The 21,249-nt window shown below is 34.6% G+C and overlaps 2 protein-coding genes across 2 annotated transcripts in view; both read left to right on the top strand.

Annotated features, from left to right (window-relative positions):
• LOC108911613 (titin-like) overlaps positions 1-5,764 on the top strand; it is a 53,404-nt gene extending 47,640 nt beyond the window's left edge. The window contains exons 7-10 of the mRNA XM_023454047.1: positions 2,815-2,862; positions 3,400-3,498; positions 4,719-4,761; positions 4,827-5,764. Of these exons, the coding sequence (XP_023309815.1) occupies positions 2,815-2,862; positions 3,400-3,498; positions 4,719-4,761; positions 4,827-4,905 (269 nt within the window). The 3' untranslated portion in view covers positions 4,906-5,764. The remainder of the gene's footprint in view (positions 1-2,814; positions 2,863-3,399; positions 3,499-4,718; positions 4,762-4,826) is intronic.
• A 1,972-nt stretch (positions 5,765-7,736) lies between these two features.
• Positions 7,737-21,249, top strand: part of LOC108911623 — a 98,115-nt gene continuing 84,602 nt past the window's right edge. Inside the window, exon 1 of the mRNA XM_018716601.1 lies at positions 7,737-7,856. The gene's annotated coding sequence lies outside the window, so the exon portion shown is untranslated. The remainder of the gene's footprint in view (positions 7,857-21,249) is intronic.

The following is a 21,249-nucleotide window of genomic DNA, read 5'->3' as shown; positions in this document are numbered from 1 at the left end:
GACTTTAGGTATCCCGAATTAGAGCTTGAAGAGAAAGAAAAGCAAGAAGAAGAAGAGGTTCAAGTCGGGGTCGACACTCCTCAAACCCCAGCATCCGTCTCGAGCAAAAGTTCTGAGGAGACCGACCAAGGCCGCGAATATGTATTAGACGAGACTGTGACCACAATTGCAGAGGAACCGGAGGCTGTTTCAGAGGAAAAAGTGATATCGGAATCTAAAAGTGAAGTTGGTACAGTCATCGAGACCACAGTGAAGGAAGGTTCAGAAAGAAGTACAGATTCACCCAGTAGCGATTCTTTTGAGATGCTGGAAAAGCCTGATCTCATAGACGATTTTGTGGTAATCGAAGAAGTCGGTAAGGAAGCTCAAGAATTCGACTCTGAAGGCAAGAGTGTAAGAATCAGTCGGGGGGCCAAGAAAACAAAGAAACATGACGAAGAAGTTGAACAATATTTAGTCCATTCCGCGCCCACTCCACTTACTCGAATGACCGACATAAAATATTACCCAGATGGCACTTCCTCTAGTGAAGAGTTAGGATTTGATTTTGAAGACAGCCCACCCCAAGTAGAACAGAAATCTACTGGAGTTACAACTAGTAGTACTAAGGATTACGGATACGAATACGATCGAGAGTTAGAAGCAAACAGAAAGTGGATAGAGCAACAGTTCCAAGGTGATCAAGCAGCTATGATGGCTGCTGGGTATGGATACGAAATGGAATTTGAGAGGGGTCCTTTGGAAGACATTAAAGAGGAAGATGTAAATGATTTTGCGGCTTCCAGTTACGGATCGCAACGAGAATCTGGAGGCAGCTTAAAGGATTCCTACTCTAGTACACCGGAATATGACGTGTTGGCTGGAAGAAAATACTTCACCAGATCTGCAGAGCACGACGATGTATCAATGTCAAGTTTACAAGAATTTGAAAACTTGGAAAAAGCCATGTCACTAGAAATGAGAAAATTCCATCAGGGTTCACAAGATTCCTCCAGCAACGGAAGTTTCAAAGCCAGGTATCACCCAAGCAAAAGCGGACAAGGAGATGACATCTCTGCTAGTTCTCTGAAAGAATTCGAAGGTCTAGAAAAAGCGTGTATTGCTGCTCACAAAATCGAAGTTAAAGTAAAGGAAGAGGAAGAGATGCTTGTACAAATCGATGAAGGACAGGAAAGTATCGCCTCTGAATCTGAAAGCTGCGGAACAATGTCTGGAACGGAGAAAAAGCTAGTCACTGATACGGATGACGATGAGGATTATGAAAAAAGAATGTTTGAAATAGACGAAATCATTAGGCAAGCCCAATCTAATGTCGAGAGGTTCGTTGATTTGAAAGAGATGGAAAAAACGGAATCACTGGGCAGGGGTGACTCGCTCGAAGAAGTCTCTAAAGTCCCCGACTTAGACTTAGATGCTCCTATAGTAAAATCCACGATTAAAGTGCAGTGGAAAGAAGGTGATGATGTCATGATAACTTCTACTGATTCCTTGGATCTGCAAGCGGAAAAACCAAGCTATCATGACAGCACCGACAGTTTAGACCAAAAAACCGGTGGTGACGTTATGACCGCCAGCACAGATTCTATAGAATTCCAAGCACAAAAGTCAACTAGAGAAAATATAACCACAGACAGCATTGACGCCAGAGGGGAAGAAAAAAGTTCTATGGTACTCAGCGACTCCTTGGAATTAGGTGCTGTTACCAGTTCCGGCAATAACCTACCACTAAGCGATTCCATCGATGAAGATGGTTCTAGAATAGGAGGATATGACCAAAGTAGTTCTAGTACAGGCAAAGACTTCAGTTCCTCGGCGAAAGAGAATGATATAGCAGACCAAGAAGCGAAGGAAGACCCAATGCTAGAAAGTACCGAAAGCCTAGACGCTACTAGTTCTACAGCAACTCACGCAACATACCAATACGATACCGATTCTGTCTTCTCAGGTAGTTTCACTAGTGGAGGGTCTAACACTATGGTTTCCTCTACTAATTCCATTGATCAAGCACGAATGGGTACAACTGTAGACGTGGCAGCAGCTGTGAAGCGGGTATGGTTCGACGAAGATCTTACAGGTCGAAGAACAACGGAGTATGTAGACGCTTCCTCGAAACCTTATGTGACAGAAGTAATCGAGCCCAGCGACGATGATTATTACTCTCATACAATTCATAGAAAAGTGGAACTACCTCATGAGATGAGAAAGGTTACCTTTACAGGGCCTGATGCAGAAGAACGCATGAAACAGTTTATTCAAGACTTTAAAGAAGGCGAGGACGTGCAGGAAACGGAAGAAGTAGATGAAGCTGGCAACGTGCACGTCAGAAAAGTCGTTCAAAGAAGATTCATTGTAAAAAGCGACGGAACTGGAGGGGGAGAGGAACCCACCTCCGAGAGACAAATAGAGGAATACTTCAAACAGCTAAACCAACCGGAACTTATGCACCAACAAGGTGTAATGACCAGAACCGTTACGGAAGGTCTAGGGGTGATAACTAGAACCATCACCGACGACCAAGGAAGCAAGACAACCATGACCCAGCAATTCGATATCCCCCCAACTCAACTAACAACACTAACAAGAACCGCACCAGGTTTGTCACTTCTCTTAACCCAGAACTAATTTCCGTCCCTGTTTATTTTTAGTTACTTCATTTCTTTAGTACAAATCACCACAGTTTTACTTTTGGTAAGTTTATTTTTATTTTGCATGGTGTTCAGTTTGCATGTCTCTTCTGGTAAGTACATTTTTCAAGACTTTATAATTTACAACTGAAGTTTGGTCAGGGATTAATATTTCATTTATGTTTTATAGGAGAAGAAGCCACTACCTCTGTCGTTCGGGAACCACCTCCAGTCAGAGGTAAGCAGTAAACGGAATTCTTTTACTTTTGGTATTTCATACAAATGTAGATGTCTAATATTGCGCATGCTCAGAAAATATAAACGTTTGTAGAGACCGTTTGATTTTCCTGCTGATAACTACAGAGCCTTCATCATATGATAACAGATTGGCTGAATGAAATGTGAAAAATTAGTTGGTAAAACATAATGTTTTGTTTTAACGTAGTTGTGGTCTTATTGAGAGGGAAACGAAATTACTGGTCACGTGGTTTGAAATCATTTACGAAGGCTGTGTAATTCATTTCTGAATTTAGTTTTATACTTTCTGAGCCTGCGCGAGTAAATAACTGAATACAGTAGTAGCTTCTTCAGTTTACTTAATGTTTATGTGAGATTTTCAATGTTACACGGAGGTGTTTAAGTTTTTTTCTTGAATAACCGGGTTTCCCACTTAGAAAAACTTGTAACGTATCTTAGCCTCTGGTGGGAACCCTGAGGCACCCAGAATTTCAGTAACTGAACCGCTAGTATTTTTTTATGGTTTTCTTTGATATAGCCACCCGCAGAAGGCCGCTTCGTTACGAGATCAGCGTCGAGGACCAGACTGAAGTGGATCCTAGAGAACACGATTGGCGCTTTAATTTACCCAAACATGGTAGATAGGCATTCTTTTCTATGTTACACACCCCCTGTACACATTTACACCTACCCTTCTCTTTTGTGTATCTGTATCTTGTACGTGTTTAATAACTTTAACTCGTGTTGTGTCAAGTACAAAGTGTCTCGATGTTTTTTTTACCACAAAGTAATTGCATAGTTAATAATTTGTAATAAAATTTTCAGCGTAATTTTTGTCGTGATATGAAACCAAAAAATAAAAGAAAAACACCAGACACTGTATTTTTTGTTTCATCAGTGATATATTTATTCGCTTAACATCAAAGTAGCTTCACAGCACTGTGTTTGTGGTTGTATAAAAATTATCTCAATGCCGATAAATGTATCACGGCTGTGTTGTATACAGGGTGTTCCTTAGACACATGCTGGGATATTTAAATAATTTGGCAACATACAGGGTGTTCCAATTAAAACTTACCATCTGCAAAATATCGGAATTAAAAAAAAAACAAAAAACCTGAGACACGTCTATATAGATAATGTTTATCGCAAATAATTTCAATAGAATTTATTTTTTTCAAATTGGCAGCGGGCTTTAGTCCCATAAGAAAAGCATAGGACCCCTCCTGCGCTCCTCACTTCACTCGGACCCCGATATACCTCCTTAAGTGGTGATTTTATTGTCATATGTAAACTATAATTTAAAAAGTCGTATGTCATCGTGAGCAGAATTGAAAAAGCTATTAAATAAGGCATCACACAACATAGGGTGCCATTTAAAATTTAAGGGTAAACTTACGCCATCATGTGTCCCCATTAAAAAGAAAATCGACGTGTTTTTTTTTAATTCCGATATTTTCCATGTGGGAAGTTTTAATTGGAACACCCTGTATATCTCAAAAATATACACAATTTCCGAGCATTTTTCAATTGTGAATTTGGAACGCGCCTTATATACCATGTTTAATCATTCGTTTGTATATAAACTTAGACCTTATGGGTTGTGTACTGGAATGTTTTTTTGTACTTTCTATGTTCATCACATCATTCTTCCTCACTACTTAAATTGTACAGCATAATACCCCACATTCAGACTTTATTTCGTTTCTCAATTTTTTTATAGCGGAGCATTTATTTTTGTTTGATTCCTTCTATTCCAGATTGGATTACTTTTTGAGGTGCACTAGTTAGTGTTTAAGCATGTATAGATAAATAATTGAGAGGTACTCGTTTTTATTCTCCCTCTGTTATTTTCAGCTGAAGGCGAGGAGGCAGATAAAGAAGAGGGCGGCTCTGAAAGGTACACTTGAATTACCGTCTCTTAAGTGTAGGTTCCCTTTTCTAACGACCGAACTTTTGTTACAGAAAAATAGCGGACCAACACCAACTATCCGAGGAAATGAAACAGCTCCTCAAGGAACTGGAAAAGGAAAGCAAGCAATAAGAATCAAAACCAATCGACATATCCCAATCTTCGTGACAATTCCAAACATGACATTTTTATACTCAACCACGACTGCTCCAACGCGCTTGACGCTGATTCAAAGTATATGCTTGTTGTTTTTATGAGTTCCACCGTTTTACGGCTCAAAAAAATAAAGATATTTTTCGAAAAAAATGTCGGGCTTAGCCTACAGGTTCTTTTTGTTCCAAAAAGTCCATAGAGCACCTCCTGCCATTTATATTTGAAATTCGCTATTTTCATGGAACTTTAAAATCACTTTACTCTTAGACGAATTGAATGTTATTTTAAATATGCCGTTTGTAATATTTTTGCTCTTATATTTGTATAAAATTTACGAAGGACGGTTCGAAACATAAGGTTTTGCTTACTAGTTACAAAGAAATGCATAAATATGCGCCGGATTCCAATCGTCCTTCCTCTAGGTACAGTACTTATTTAGAGAGAGACAGTAACTGTAACTTACAATAACTACTTAGAGATATTTATGCTAAATTATTTGTTTCTTTTCTGTTATAGCTGTTATTTTTGTATGTTACCATCGCTTTATTGTAAGTTATCGTTACGAGAAATATTTGTATAAAAAAAGGAACGCAGGATTATGATATTACTAGTTAGTGTTTATTAGCTTTGTCGTTAAAACTTCGGCCGTCCGCCGCCTTGATCCTCGAGCTAGTGGTGGTCTATTATTATGAGGGACAGGTTAGTGGTTTTTCCTGTCCACATAAGAGGATTGGGGTGGCGAAAGGCATTCTCCACCTCTATTATTTTAAATCAATGTGAAATAAATACCTATATAACCTGTGTATCAAAAATAATACAAAATAAAGCTTTCAATATACCCTGTTGTTGTCTTTTTCTAAACCAGTTGTGACCATATATTTAAAAGAGAAACATTCAGTGATCAACAATTAAAAAAATACAGTGTCAGAATCCTAGCTCTGCATGTGTATGACAAAACTGCATACAATTTTATCCCCAGTTATTGCAAATTCTAGGACCAACAAACTTACTTAATAGGTAATAATTTAGTACTCAAATTGATGAGATGGGACGGTTTGCCTTTCATAGTAACAGTTTTGTATTTTTGTCTTATTTCCTTTACTTATAGATTTTTTTTATAGTTGCAACATTAAACTTGTACTGTTTAATGTTTAATAAGTGTTGAGTACTTTTAAATGTAAATAATAAGTTCAGTCGGTTTCTCGAGTTCCTACAGATTTTCAAGTTTTGTATCCGCCATTACAAAAAATCCCACTTAGTCAACCACAAACAAATCCTCTAAAATAAAAAAATTGTCTTGGAAACTACTGAAACCGGCACTAGCACATTAAACACTTCGTTTCGTTCCGAAATCACATAAAAAATACTCGATATAACACTGCCACTTTTCTTGATTCAACAATAACAATTAACAATTAACCTGCAAAAACCCCATCCCTTAAAAATTTGAACACAACTTTTGTTTACTAATTTTCTACTTCGAAATGCAACCACCAGATGGCGCACATAAATTTTTAAAATATTAGACTGCGTCGTCAAAGGGTCGCAGTAATTTTTGTAATATTATAAAATTAATATATAAAAGCGTTAATGTGTAAAATATTTTTGTAATAATAATTGAGATCACTAAAGTAAAGATACTAACTAAATATATGACGATTTCAAACAGCTAGCGAGAGCCATTACTGTGCTATTAAACTGTGAGTCAGAATTGCCAACTAAATAATAGATGGCGTCAGTGTAGTGTGTTGTGTGGGTTGTGTGTAGTCATGATACAATAAACTTATAAGATATGATACTAAGAGGTCTCATTTTCGTTCGACTCTGCGCATGACGTCATGTGGCTAGTAAACGCCCATATTGTTCAATTATTCACACGTATGAGCATGGAAAATACGGCTAATTAAAATTTGTAAACATGTTTTGCCTTAAATCACAAATATTTAAATAATACATAATTACAGCATTTATTTAACAAGTGTAAATTAAAAAACGAAGCTTTAAAACTATACACACAATTTGTCCCTAAAAACACGAACTACCGTAATTAGCATTTTTATAATTTTACAACAGAGCGGCGTAAAAACGAAAGAGACGTCCGTTTTCAAAACTATATTATTTCATTTATTATTAAATTAAACATAAATTTTTTTAGTTTTAATGTATTTTGACATATTATGTAATATTTGCATAGATTATTACTTATGTTCAAAGTCAGATACGCCACTTCGTGATTCCAAAATTATTCCTTTGTGACAGAGATAAAAAGCAAATACAAATTTTTTTTTAAAGTGATTTTTATTTATAAAAAGGCATTCGATTTCTTACATAAAGTATAAAACAAAAATTTAAACAATGTAGCCCTTAATTTTAGTAATGAGGTAAAAATATAAATACAAAACTAAATAAAAACAGTATTACTTATTTTAAACATTATTATTTGTTATCATCGGGTAGGCTTTCGTAAAAATTAACAATTCAGTACCCAAGCGCAAAAGTTTTTGTGCAGATATTTAGGTGATTGAACTTCTATTTAACAATTTTCTTTAATTTCCTTTTTCTGCTCAATGAAGCACAAGCTCACACAACGAATTAAATTAGAAATACAGGCAGGAACAATAAAAAAACTTGGAAAAACGCACACAACACTATAAGAATATGGCCACGATCCGTTTGTTTACTTTTTGACTTACCACATGACGTCAGCAAGGTAGCCAAGATGGCGCCGTGCATGCGCAATATCATATCTCTGTATGGTTGTATCATGGTGTGTAGTGGTATTGTTTATTTTCACGGCGTCGGTTGAGAAGTTTTGTTTCATTATTTATTACTCCTTTTTAAACGTTTTACATAATATTGAAACAGTTCCTTATTGTTTATTATGTGCTTATTGTACTTATTGTGTTGTGTTTAGTGGTATTCAAAGTAAGGTAAGTCCTTTTATAAAGTTTATTTTTCCAAGATTCTTTAAAAAGTAACTTAAGTACTACAGTACAATTGTTTATATAGTTTTTGAAACTTTAGCTTGTTTTTGGTATATGTACACTACTTACCTTTGAAAGGCAACATATTCTTTGAATCAGAATTTCAAAATTTCAAGACCGGGAAAATTCTTTGGTGGACAATCTGTCACTCGGATATTTTTTTATTATTTCATACAACATATAGGAAATCCAGGATCCAGTGAAATTTTAACAATATATTAGTAGGTAATAGTGGTAATACCACTTTATTACCACTCTAACTAGTTGCAAGGCAGGATTTTTTTATTTGGGATGTCTTTCTATATCATAACATAATAATATTAAAAATGAAAAATTATTGAAACATTCTGCATCAAGTGGAACTTGATATTCTTTTTAAAATTACTTAAATATGGTTTTTGATATGCAGTAGGTATGTCTGGAGGTGAATTTTTATTGTGGACTGAAAAATTTAAAATGAAGCAAAATTATTCCAAGGCAACTTGATCTAAATGGGTTTGTTTTTATTCAGTCTGTATATTATATAGTTACCTGGAACCAATTCTACCAACAGCTTAAAAAACGTGCATATTATACCGCTCAGTTAAACTTTATAAAATATTCTATTCTATTCTGGCCTACATTTGTTACAAATTTAGAAGGGAATAAGTACATATCTATAAAAATAACATCGTTGACTCAGACTCAGACTTGACATATAGGACCTCGGTCTCAGTAAGGCCCCCCCTGCGTCCTAATAAATTCATTAAGAGTCGCCACGCACGTCATAGGCAATCAGCCGAAAGGAAAAACGAAGAAAAACTACCCCCCGGAGGCCTAGCGACCGTCCGGCAGAGCATAATATTTAAATGAACTATATGTCATAATGATATACATGTGCCCCGCGAACAAATCGGAGCGCGTGCGCCTCCGGAGTTGGTAAGAATGCCGGTAACTCACTTCGCGCCCGGAGTTCTGCAGTTTTCCGGGCGAAATAGTCCGGGTAGCGTCACACAGGCTCGAGTTCAGGAAGGCGCGCGAGAGATACGCTGATTTGCGGATGTTTTGAAAAAATTGGATTAGCGCAATAGAAATTTTATGGAAAATTAAAAAAAAATCAATAAAATTCATCACTAAACGGTACTAATATAATTGGTGTCCAGCAGGTAATCTTGTGAAGGTACCTACTACTAATTTTGGATTATTAGTTAGCAGTTTTTTGTGGTAAACGCTCTCCCAAGTAACGTGAACTGACTTTTAAAACTATTGAAATTAAAGTAAGTTCGACCAACTTCAATATCTAAGTTATTCTTTGGTGTAAACTTTTCGGATAATTACTTAGTAATGTGACTTTTATGTATCAGTTTAAATTACCACGGATTTTTGGGTTCGTCTAGTTACAAAACATGCGTTGCACTTCTTTCGACCTGCTCTTGTTGTTCTCGAGCTAGGCTCTGTGGAGGCGGTTACTAAGATAGGCGCCCCTAAAGAGTAGTTTCTTTTAACTATGTAGTAGAATTTCCACTTTCTTATATTATTATGATTTCTTAACTTTTCTATTTTTATACTATACTGTAAATATTTTATTATAACTTGTTTGATTATTTCGATTCTATTTTTAACCAAGCATTGAACTAATTAGGTTCGTTCTGAAAAATATGATCGCCTTAAAAGAAGGTGCTTTTAGTAGAACACTGATTTTTAATTATATTTTAATTTAATTGTCGTTATAATACATTTATTACACTTTAATTTAAATTTAATAGTAGGGAAAGGCGAGTTTAGATTGGAATTGTCGAAAAAAAAAACATATTTCACATACAGTGTGTCCCGTTTTTCAGGTTTACACCTCTGGAAATGTGAGAAGGCTGTGGACTTTCCGCAAGCCAATTTTTTTACAAATAGTGCCCTGAAGGGAGGTTATATTCTACTAATCATTTTATTGATGTAACAAAAGCCAGGCCTACTACGATTTTTTAAAAGGTTCGTTTTTCCAGAAAGTGATATTAGGCATTTTTTTATCAAAAAGATAATGTTACCAGGCTATTCAACACCCATCAAAATACCCATATACCAAATTTGATAACTTCTAATTCGTATTTTTATTTTTTCATACATCTGGTAAGTATGACTTTTTAATATTAATTTTGGTGTGTTTTGTTTTTTGAGTTCTAATATAGTCAACTTAAAGCCTTTATATTGAGTAGTTCATCATTTTTTTCAAACACGATTAAATAAATTAAGAGATATAATAAAGTAACTAACTAAAACATTGTTGAAATTAGTCAATCTGTAAAAAAAACACAATTTCTGCAACTATCAAGCCTTAATAAGGAAATTAAAAGAAATACATTGTGATTTGTCCAAACTATAAACCAAGCCCCGAATAAAAATTTTGCCTGTGTAAAATTTCAAATGAATATCTCAAAAAACAACGGGGTTATTAGTAAAAATATTTTTTAAATTGTTTGACACCCTCTAACTTGCCTAAAGTCGCCTAAATAAAAAATGTCTTAGGAAAAATCCCATTATTTTCACCCATCTGTGGTTAACCTACTTTTTTGTAACACTCTGTACAGCTTAAATCTAAAAGTCGACTTAAAAAATTTTAAAAATGTAGGCATCTTAAATATGGTTATTTTACAGTCACGGCCCATTGGAATATTTCAGAGACTAGGTACTTCCACTTTAATTTTAAAAATTTTGGCTTTCGGGGGTGCTCTTCAAAATAGGGGGATGCCTATTATTTATTACAGTTACTTCGCAATTGAAAACAGTTTAATTTTACACAGGGTACTGAAAATTTATTGTCGAACCGCCAAATCTTGGTTTTCCTGGTTGGAACACTCCGTATATTTAATGTTTTTAGAATATTACTATCCGGAACTAATTGGAAGTGCTAAAACAATGGCTTTATTTTATTTAACCCATATTTTACCAAGGATAGAAATAATTAGAACACAGGATTGTTAGTGAGAAACTTTTATTATTAGACATGTAATAGAGCATTTTTTCCATTCAACAAAAAATAAACACGTTTTTTCTTTAAAAAAATCACTAGTGCATAAACAGTGATATAAAATATCTGTTAACAAATATAAAAAGTAACCTAGTCTGACAAACAACTACAAATTTGCAATAAACATACAAGGTGACCCATTAAGAATAGAAACACTCGCGTACAGAAGTTGTTTATGGACCGATTTTAACCGTTTTTTTTTTAAAGATAGATCAAAAGCTCTATCTTGATGCAAAATTTGAAGACGAAATTTTGATTTTCAAGGCCTACTACGTGAAAAAGTGAAAAATAGCAAAATTTTGTTAGCGATTATTTTATAAAAAATCTGACTACACCACTGGATTTAGGAAGCCCTCAAATGCATTTATACCAATTTTTGCGAAAAAAAAGTTTGCCCCTAAAAAAGTTATGACAATATCGACATCACCAGTGTTTGCCGTTGTCGGTGAACCTATTCTTTTATAAAAACCGAATAGGACCCAAAGGGAAACAAAATTAAATAAGAAACACTGGTTTTAATAATTATTAATAAGAATCATAAAAACCAGTATACATAAAATAAACAACAAGTTCGTCAAATTATTATTTCGTGGTTATTATGCCAAAACTTACAAATATTACCTTCTTAGACAAAAATAATTACATTTATAATTTTTTTATTCAAAAAGCCACTGGATTCTACAACCATAATCCAATTCTTTGTGAAGAATTTTCTGAAAAAAAAATTACGAGATATTCCAGAAAATAACGTTGCTTAAAAATAATATGAACAAAATTTGGTAGGCTGTGAAAAATAGAAACCCAAACTTTTCTTGAATGATCTGTTGCAAGGCTATTTCGCTTACATGAAATTATCTTTAATGCGCATGCTCAGCAACACTGATATAATTTTAATATACGAATTACTATAAAAGTCAGCATTATTCTATAAATTTAAATATATAAATTCCATAATTCCTTTAGTTTGTCACTTGGGGTTTGAAACTTCTTAAATATTTCTAATATTGCCAGAATATCGCGATACTTAAGGTCATGACAAAGAAGCTATTTTTTTGGCACTTATATCCAAAGTACATAAGGTCGAAAATCGATCTAGTAAAAATATTGGGAAATTCTTCACAATGCGCACTATTGTGGTTGCCTATTATTTGGCGTAGGTGACGTCACTACTAAAAAGGTATATTTGATCTTGTTACAGGTTATTAGCATCTCTTCTTGGTACAGAGCCTTCTATTCATATATGATTACAAGCCACAGGACCAATAATTTTGTTTAAGACATTACGTTTACTCGCGTTGCAATTAGATTTTAGTGAAATTCTGTTCCATCGGCTTGTGATTGGTGTAACCTTTCACGACGTTTTATTCAACCAATCAGCGGCGCACTATCCCGAGAGTAGACCCAAAGGTGTGTCATTGTTCATTGTAGACGAATCATTAATATTGATGGCGCTAAGGTTTAGGAATTTTTAGTTGACAGTGCCATTCGTGGAATGTTGGTTGCCTAACGCCGAGTTTGCTCTGTACAATAGTCTATTTTATGCAAAACGGATATATCAATATTTCAATTCGACCCTCCTAAATTAATTTTTAATGTATATTTTTAGTTAATGCTTGATGAGGGGGTATGGGTGAATGTTACCGCAAACCAAAGATCCCCCATATATTTGCGTTACCAATTTGGCGAGTTATAGGGGTCGGCGTGGAAATTCTGATTGAAATATTTGACGTGGTCGGCTCTTCTCTTTATTAGGTTTACATATTTACATCGGCCGATGATATACGCCCTGGTACTTTACCAGGGGACGTCCCTTGTGATTAAACCCGGGCTTACGTTTACGTTTCTGGTTTCGGCCGAATGCCTATCCCAAGGATCGCTACGAAATTAAGGCTTCTAGAAAAAAAAAGGCTATGAAAGTAAAAAGTTTGTACGACCCTCTTAACAAGAACTAACAAAATTCCGTATAGTTATCGACGATTCAATTACATTCAGGGATTTTTTTGCTACGGTTAGTAAAAAATTCAATATCCATAACAAAATATCTGCATTAAATAGGCACCAACGAAAAATTTTTCCTAAAATAATAAAACATGGGTTATATCATGGGTCCGTTCTGAGGCTCCTCTTCTTTGTAATTTATATTAATGAACCATTCTATAAAGAGGGCTCTATAGCAAATAGGCAACCAGCAATACATTTTATAGATTTTATTTCGCAGTTTGTCTAAATATGAATTAATGCACGAATAATTGACTTTCCCCCATTTTAACGCATATTTTCTATAAAATGGAGTTAGTTTGAAACTCGAATTACTTTTTGTTGCAAAGAAATTTGTAATTTACATGTTCAAAAGCGGCAAATTACAAATGTCTTTAAAACAAAAAGTAATTTGAGTTTCAAACTGTAGCCGAAGGGGTTTTTTCTTTAATTATCTAACTACCGCTATGACCAGTATCGTAACGATATTAACTTGTAAAGGAGTTTACCATTTACTTCTCGAAAGGGAGTTTATAATTTTATTACACTTTAATTAATACGTGGCAACTTAGAAATGTTGTACGTTCAGAGAATGAATACCAGACACTTACCGTATGTCGCTCATGTACAAGGTAATCCAGTGGTTGGTTGTATAGGGTGACACTTAAGTTGGAAGAACAAGAAAACACCAAGGAAGGGTTTTAATAACAACAACAAAAAAAAAACAAATAAACAACATAACGGGCTCGAACAACATTATTAATTAATTTATTGACACGCGACAGCGTACCGAGATTCAGGGAAAGCGCGATCCATAGCAAAATTTAAAATTACTTTATCCATTATTAAATAAATCCGAGACTCTAAAACTAAGTAGACTGCTCAATGTGGAATCCAAGGAAAAACTGTCTGTTTTTCGGAGATCTCTCCTGAATTCGACACCTCGCTTCGACACACCCATTTCTTGGGCCCAGAAGTTTCTGTTCTTACCTTACTGGCGGGAACCCTGAATATCGGGACGCTTTGGCATAATTTTGCCATGTTAATAGTTATCTAATGGACTGAATTTACATTTATATAAATAATTCTGTGACTAACTGGACTTTCAAGTAACCCTAGCCTTCCTCTAGTGACTCCGTGTAGCAATACGGACGGATTAGTCAATCTCATTTAATATATTTTTATAGCTTGGAAAATCCGCCTAAAACCAGCTATTTGATCTATTATTCTTTTCCAATTATTATCAGTTTAACAACTTATTTAAATACCTTGGAATTCCTACGTGTTCCTTCGAATGCATTTCGCGCGTTATTAGAAACACATGGCCCCGACAGTCTAAGTGAACTTTTTAAAAAAAGTACCTACTTGGGAACCCTTAACTTTTCGATACTTAGTGTTGACTGAAATATTTCACTTTTTGGCCCATCGGTTCCGAGAACTAATAAATAAATTACGACGCGTCCGGGCCTTTGTTACAAAACTAACTCCATTTTATAGAAAATTTGCGTTAGAATAGAGGAAAGTCTGTTAGTTGTGCATCAATTCATATTTAGACAAACTGTGTAATAAAATCTATGAAAGTGTATTTCTTGTTGCCTATTTGCCATAGAACTTAACTGCAAAAGTGTAATTCTCAACATGTGTCAGCAGGACCCTTCTTAAAATTCCAAATCCTGTTTTAAAATGTGTAGTCTCCATAAATCCACTCTTTGATCTCTCTAAATAACTTTAATTTCAACAAGGCCCAAATCCTTCATCCGCTGGAAGGTACTATTAGCTTTTAGAACTTAACCCGTTTACTTGTTGCTCGGAACTGCCAGTAATACACAGTAATTATAACTAAGTAATCCCTTTTATGTACAGGTAGAGTTACGTTAATGAAATTAATATGTTTATTCAACAAACACGAACCCAATCTCGAGCTAAACGGCTTCAATTACAGACGCAGAACTGGAGCATCCACGCTGTAACTTCGTTAATCAAACTGAATTAAATATTGTCGGAAATAGAAAATTAAATTACCTAGGGGTGTTGTTTTAAGACCTGCCTGTATTTTTAGATGCGACATTTTAAAGTGGATGCATTCCGCCCTGCATCCCTTTTTATTTTATTGTCCCGATTTTGGATTCATCGAGTGGGATATTAAAAGATTTGCCTAATACCGGCATTGGGCTTCCGCCTGTGTGCGATGCTGCGATTGCAATAATTCAAACTTCATTTCCGGTTTGTTCGGCTGCAATGGATGGCTGCTGGTGCGGCTTTTGGAATTCAGCGATTTGTTACATAATTCCTAGGATAGTGACACCAACGGCGCTAATGCTGAATTGCATTTAATTAATTAACCACGAGCAGAGAGTTGAGTATACAATAGAGTCGTTTCCTGTATTCATTTTAGTACTTAGAAAAATCTGAAATATTTAAAGTTTCATCTATGTTTGGGAGCCTACACATCACACCGTAGACATTCCTCAGGCGGACGATATTCGGACATCACCATTGAGAAACTAGCGGAGCGATCTTTGGGTGCGATTGAACGTCGGGCCTGATGAAGCGTAAGTGTTGTGACCCACCATATATTTTTGGCTACTTAAAATTTTCCTCCATCTTTAACATAAATAATAAATAACAATGTGAAAGTTCGTTTCACTTCAGTTTTGCTACAAAAAACATCCTGGCGTGTTATTCATAGAAAGTTTAAGAGCATTAACTGTATCTGCCGGTTGAATCAAGGACTGTGAGGTGTAAACTGATACTTACCTGCCACCCTTTCCCTCATGTACTCCATTAAAAGTTATAATTATTCGTCGGGTCGGTCCTAAAACGTAATTTTCAGCAGTTCAACGCGTCATTGTCGTTAATTTAAACAAGTCGTACAACGTGAAAGGGTTAACTCTGCTGAATTGTTGGTATAAGTGACCCTATTTCAAACTCGTCACAATTTGTGACCGCGATATAGTTCTGGTTAACAATTTACTGTTTTGTGGTTGTACTTATTGTTTCGTGGCTAAAACTTTTCTGTTATTAAATTTAGAATCGATATTATACTCTTTAAATTATGGTGGAACCAACAGAGCGGTTACAGAAAGAAATTGGTCAATTTTCTTTTCATCTAGAGAAATAAGATAACAACGACAAATTACAACCCCATTTGTATTCTTTATGTTCTCCATATTCTTTAGCGCCGAATTCTGTCAGACAAGAGGCGAGGCTGTTAAGGAAAACACGGCAAACTCGTCAGAGGGACAAAATTTCCTTCACTTATTTCTCTTAATATCACTTTAACAAGTTTCCCACTTTTAATGAGTAGCTTGTGGATATTCTTCATCAGTGATACGTTGCTATGTTGCTTCGTAAAAAAAAAATGAGAGTTGTCGACCTATTATTTCGTGGGACGCTATAATATTTTCACATAATCAACCCAGTGATGGACTAAACACCCTGTATATCAGTTTCTCTTTTAATTTCATGGGCTTAATCGGATCTGGGAGTTTTCCTTTCACTTTCCGTTCTTCTAGAAGTTATAAGTTGAGTATAATTGCCCCATTAATATGTAAATTTGCGATAAATTCGCCTAACGTTTTCAATATTCGTTTCAAGCAGCATTTCCGCCGGATATTATCATATTCGGGCATTTATTTCGAACAACATAAGCTCACGCAGCCATATATTTTGATTTTCATGGCGAATAACCATAAAATAAAACCCAATTTAGGCCCAGGGCTATGAATTTACAGCGCAATTTTGCGGATAGTTATTTTTCGATTGGCGCTTGTCGAAGTGGAGTTTGCAGTAAAAAAGGCACTCTGGATGTAATAAAGCCCTGTAGGGTTCAATTGTTTTGGTTGTTTATCGGCCGGTTGCGGATTTTTTCGTTGTTTAGGTGGCGCGGACTGCAGTGGATGGGGATTTGATTTTAATGGACTTATTTTTTAGTTATAATGTACTTCAGCTGATGTAGAGTATTTGAATCAAACGCAGACTAAAGTCTAGTGTAGTTCTAGGGCATAATTTTATATTTGCTTACACTCAGAGGCAGACTATCATTTGAACACCAACTATTCAATTTGTCAAGATCATATTGCAATCTAGTGTAATCTTCCAAACTTCTAAAAACAATTTAAGGTCGTCGGCATATAGACCCGGTAATTGTCATCAAGACATTAATTTAGATCATTAATAACAAGCAAACGTGTCCCCGGAACCGATCCTTGCAGAATTCCTGAATGTTAATGATATGTATCCGATTGGAAACCATTATATTGTACAAACTGGTAACTATTACTGAAATAAAATTTACCTAATCAAAGATACAAACCTGGGGAAGATACTATATAATTTCAATTTCACTATTAATATATTGTATTGTTATTACATTTTATCTGCTCCCATTATAGTAAATAGACTATTAATATATTGTTTTTAAGGAGGTAAGTGGATTTTACCGTAGATGTGGAAGTTGCTATGGACAACGGGAGGTAACTTACATCCCTTGGAAAAAAAGCGATTTCAAGTTATAAATACACATTTTATGAACAAATAAATAGAAATATTTGATGAACATAACATTTTATTAATTATTATGAATGAATATTTATAGTAATTGTACAGTTATTACATTTAATAACATTTATAAAATCTGGATAATTATTCCCCTCGCGATTACTGACACATTTTTCTCAAAATGATTTAACCGCTCCATTTCAGTCACAATATTATCTGATTGATCCATTAAAACAGCATGATGCGGCGTACTACTAGAACCTGAAGTTGAAGTGTCATTGTAAAGAACCCTGTTGGCTATTTCATAGTTGTTACTTAAACTGTCAGCAATATAACTTTCTGCAATTGTGGCTGATTTCCACCCACCATGTCTGTTGATTGCTAATACATCTACTCCTGTATTAGCCAGTAACGTTGCCGATGTTCTTCGGAATGAATGGTCCGTATATGTTTCAGGATGTTCTAGTTTAAAAAAACTGCAATCTTATTAGGAATCATAGAAAGAGTATTATTTCGACTTCTCTGGTAATAAAAATTCACAGGCAGAAACGACAAGATCAAAAATGAATTGATTAAGAAATGTCAACAGATAAAACCTAATCTTTATTTCATGAACCATAAAGAACTGTTGGAGCAGATAAAATGTTATACACTACGCAGCAGTTAAGTACCGACTGACTTCTTACTTTACAATAGAAGCTACGTTTTCTGTTTTAATTAATAGTTGAAAATTGTTATACAAAAATAATAAGTAGATAAATTAAACCTTAAAATGAAACATACTGCAATGGCACAAATAAATTAAATCAATTATTATTGGATATATAAATTTCGTACCTGTACTATCTGTATGTCTAAAATTCCTGCTGTTGCATCGTGTTATTTCCTGCAATCCTCTCCGATTTTCAATCCTCGATATTTTCCATTAATTGAACACAATCGAAGTGCTTCAGGGATTTCGCTCTAGTGAATAAAACCGAAACATTACATTACTGGGAGATATATCGAGATACAACTTCATTTTTGAATCGCTATTGTATGTTAAAATATAAAACTTAAGTAGGTACACATATTTTCAAATAAAAAATAAAACAAGTATTTGTAAGGAGAATAATGATGGAACCTGTTTTATCCGCGAAATTCTAATTGTAAGGTCAATGAATCAGTTGAGTTCAATTTGACATGTGTTACAATAATACAACTCTCTGTTAGCACGTAAAATTTTAACTCGATATACAGGATGTAACTTTGTACAGGGATCATATTTATAAAGAAGCCCGCCCATTACATATTGCTCACCCAGAGTCTTGTTATCATATCACATCAGCGGTATTGTTATTATGCGATTCACCTACACTAAGTCAATGTCAGAGGTCATTCACATTGAAATTCACAAACTAAACATAGTGCTTTGTGAAACAGTAAAGTAGTGACACATTTTTTTATTAAAAACTTTGATTATGATTTTTAAAAGCATTTTAAATTTACCAGATTTATCAGTTTTGTAATTTTTTTGTAAAATTAAGTAAATACGTTAATTTCATTGAATTATATCACTGGCGTAACATTTTTTACTTTGAAATGGGGTGTGGTTATGGTAAAAGCACGTCACTAGAGCTGAAACAATGCGAAAAAAATAGGAAACTATTCTATTGATTTCTGTTCCCCTGTTTTCATATTATTCGTTCAAGACATGTAATTACAGTTCTAGATATGAGAAAAAGTAATACATTGTTTAGTCGTTGTTATTTGACGGTAATTCATGTCGTGGCGGTTGATACAAAAAAAAATAACCCTACAATGGGCTTTCCGGTTTTATTTTTGGAAGGGGTCGATGCGACGGCTGTAAAAGCGATGGAGTTTATTATTCATTTCCCTCCAATAAACCTGGGAAATGACGCGATGTCGTAAAAAATATGACATGTTATCCGTGTGGGGTGTTTACTACCCTTGGGCGATAAAACTTTTAGAGAACAAAGGTTGTTTTCAATAATGCAGGAGGGGATATCTGGAATAGTCAATGTTTGTACTTACAAGTTGAAGAATTACATAGTAACAATAATAAAACAAGTGCGTTTTAATGAATGTCGTTCAATCTTAATTTTATGTAAGTTTAATGGTTGTGCTGTGTGAATGCCCGAATTTCATTGTACAGTTCATTGGTTTTTGGCTAGTTCTGAATTATGGCTATGAAGTTGTAAAGTTTTCTAATATAATCCAGAGTTTTAAAATACCAGCGATATTTTGTAAAACCAAAAGCGTAAAAGTTATTTTACTCTTGTAGCAAAATTAAATGGTCTGAAATAATTCGTGGCGATATTTATTTACATAATTTTTTATCAAAGAACTTTATTTAAGTTAATGCAACTCTTATACTAGGGACAAAAAAATCCTAGGACAAATACTGTGACAATCGCCATCTTTTCGACGGTATCAAAATTATAGAAATGTTGAGATATAAGGTTCCTTTTAATTTTTCGCAGTGAAAGGCCACAGAAAACCCATGAAAGCATCGGAAAATGCTCCTTTCCTGTTTTGTCGAGAATTTCATAAAAAGTACTCAAAAATTGTGATTATCTCATTTGCTGATAGTTCCTTAAAAGCATTCTGAGGGGTGTGATTATGTTTATAAAGCCGTACGCGATTTGCTGTATGTTAAACAAGCGTGTAAAGTTCAGCAAATGTAATGATAAACTTACGAGATAAAAATATGTATTCTTTTCTAATTCTGAATGTCTTGTCAGCTTGTAAGATGTCTTATACCTTGGAGAAACCTTGTACTGGGTGTATTAAACTCGATAGTATGGTCCTACTGTGAGGATACAAAAAATGTAAATAACATTTGGGACACGTGGTGTTAAATGGGATGAGGAAGCTTTTTTAAAGTTTTGTGAATATTAGTTTTACCTACATTTAATTGTCTTGATGCACTGCGGACACTTCATAATCTGCATGTGTGGAATGATGAGAATTCTAAAGAAACACGACAATAATGACATTACCTGATAGCCACAGCAACCAACATCTTGTTTTCATCATCGCCTACTGAACTCATAGTATTAAATCCGCGACACTGCTACGCAAACCGAAACGCACAGACCTGCAAATAGTGCCATTTTATCAAGAATGGCTTTCTGTAGACGATTTCCTCAAGGGACAATATTATTTTTAAATGAAACGACCTTTTCAATGTTGCTGCCAGTTTTAAAAAAATACGACCACTGTAAAAGGTTTGACCGCTAAAACGGAGAGGTAACCGGAGAAAACTATTACCCAGTATATCGATTTGACTAAAGCTTTAAGAAATAATACGTCATAATAGTCCAAATAAATGTGTCAAATTTTAACGCGATCGGCAAAACGGTTATGAAGTTATTAACTAAATTAGTTTTATTTTTGACAACTTTGAAGGACACTCAAAAACTCAAAGGAACTCAAAAACCAAAAAGCTTTAATTTAACTTTTTTTCGTAGATCGTCCTGAATATGCAGTCAAACGTTGTCGGTGATATTTGCGGACACCCTGTATACTGCTATTTCGATTTTTAAAAAATTGAGTACTCTTTGTGGATGTGCCTCGTACATTTATTTATATCCAAAAAGAGAATCTTTTTCATTTAAAGCTGTCCAAAATTGTGGAATTTTCAAGTAGAATTTGGAAAAAGTTGAAAATAAACAAATTGTGATGAAAAACCCCAACTTTGCCAAAAAAGTGCAATCTAGAAACATGTATGAATTTTGTATCAACAAAGTCGAATATGCCACACCATGGCAAAACCTAGTAACTAGTAACTATATGAATTATTATCAATACTCTGAATTAAGGCCTAAAAGTATCTAATGAAGCTTCTATTTGTCCTTAAAT

This window comes from Anoplophora glabripennis, unplaced genomic scaffold (assembly GCF_000390285.2).
Source record: "Anoplophora glabripennis isolate ALB-LARVAE unplaced genomic scaffold, Agla_2.0 scaffold136, whole genome shotgun sequence".
Taxonomy (NCBI): Eukaryota; Metazoa; Arthropoda; class Insecta; order Coleoptera; family Cerambycidae; genus Anoplophora; species Anoplophora glabripennis.
This window is presented reverse-complemented; position numbering and strand designations above follow the sequence as displayed.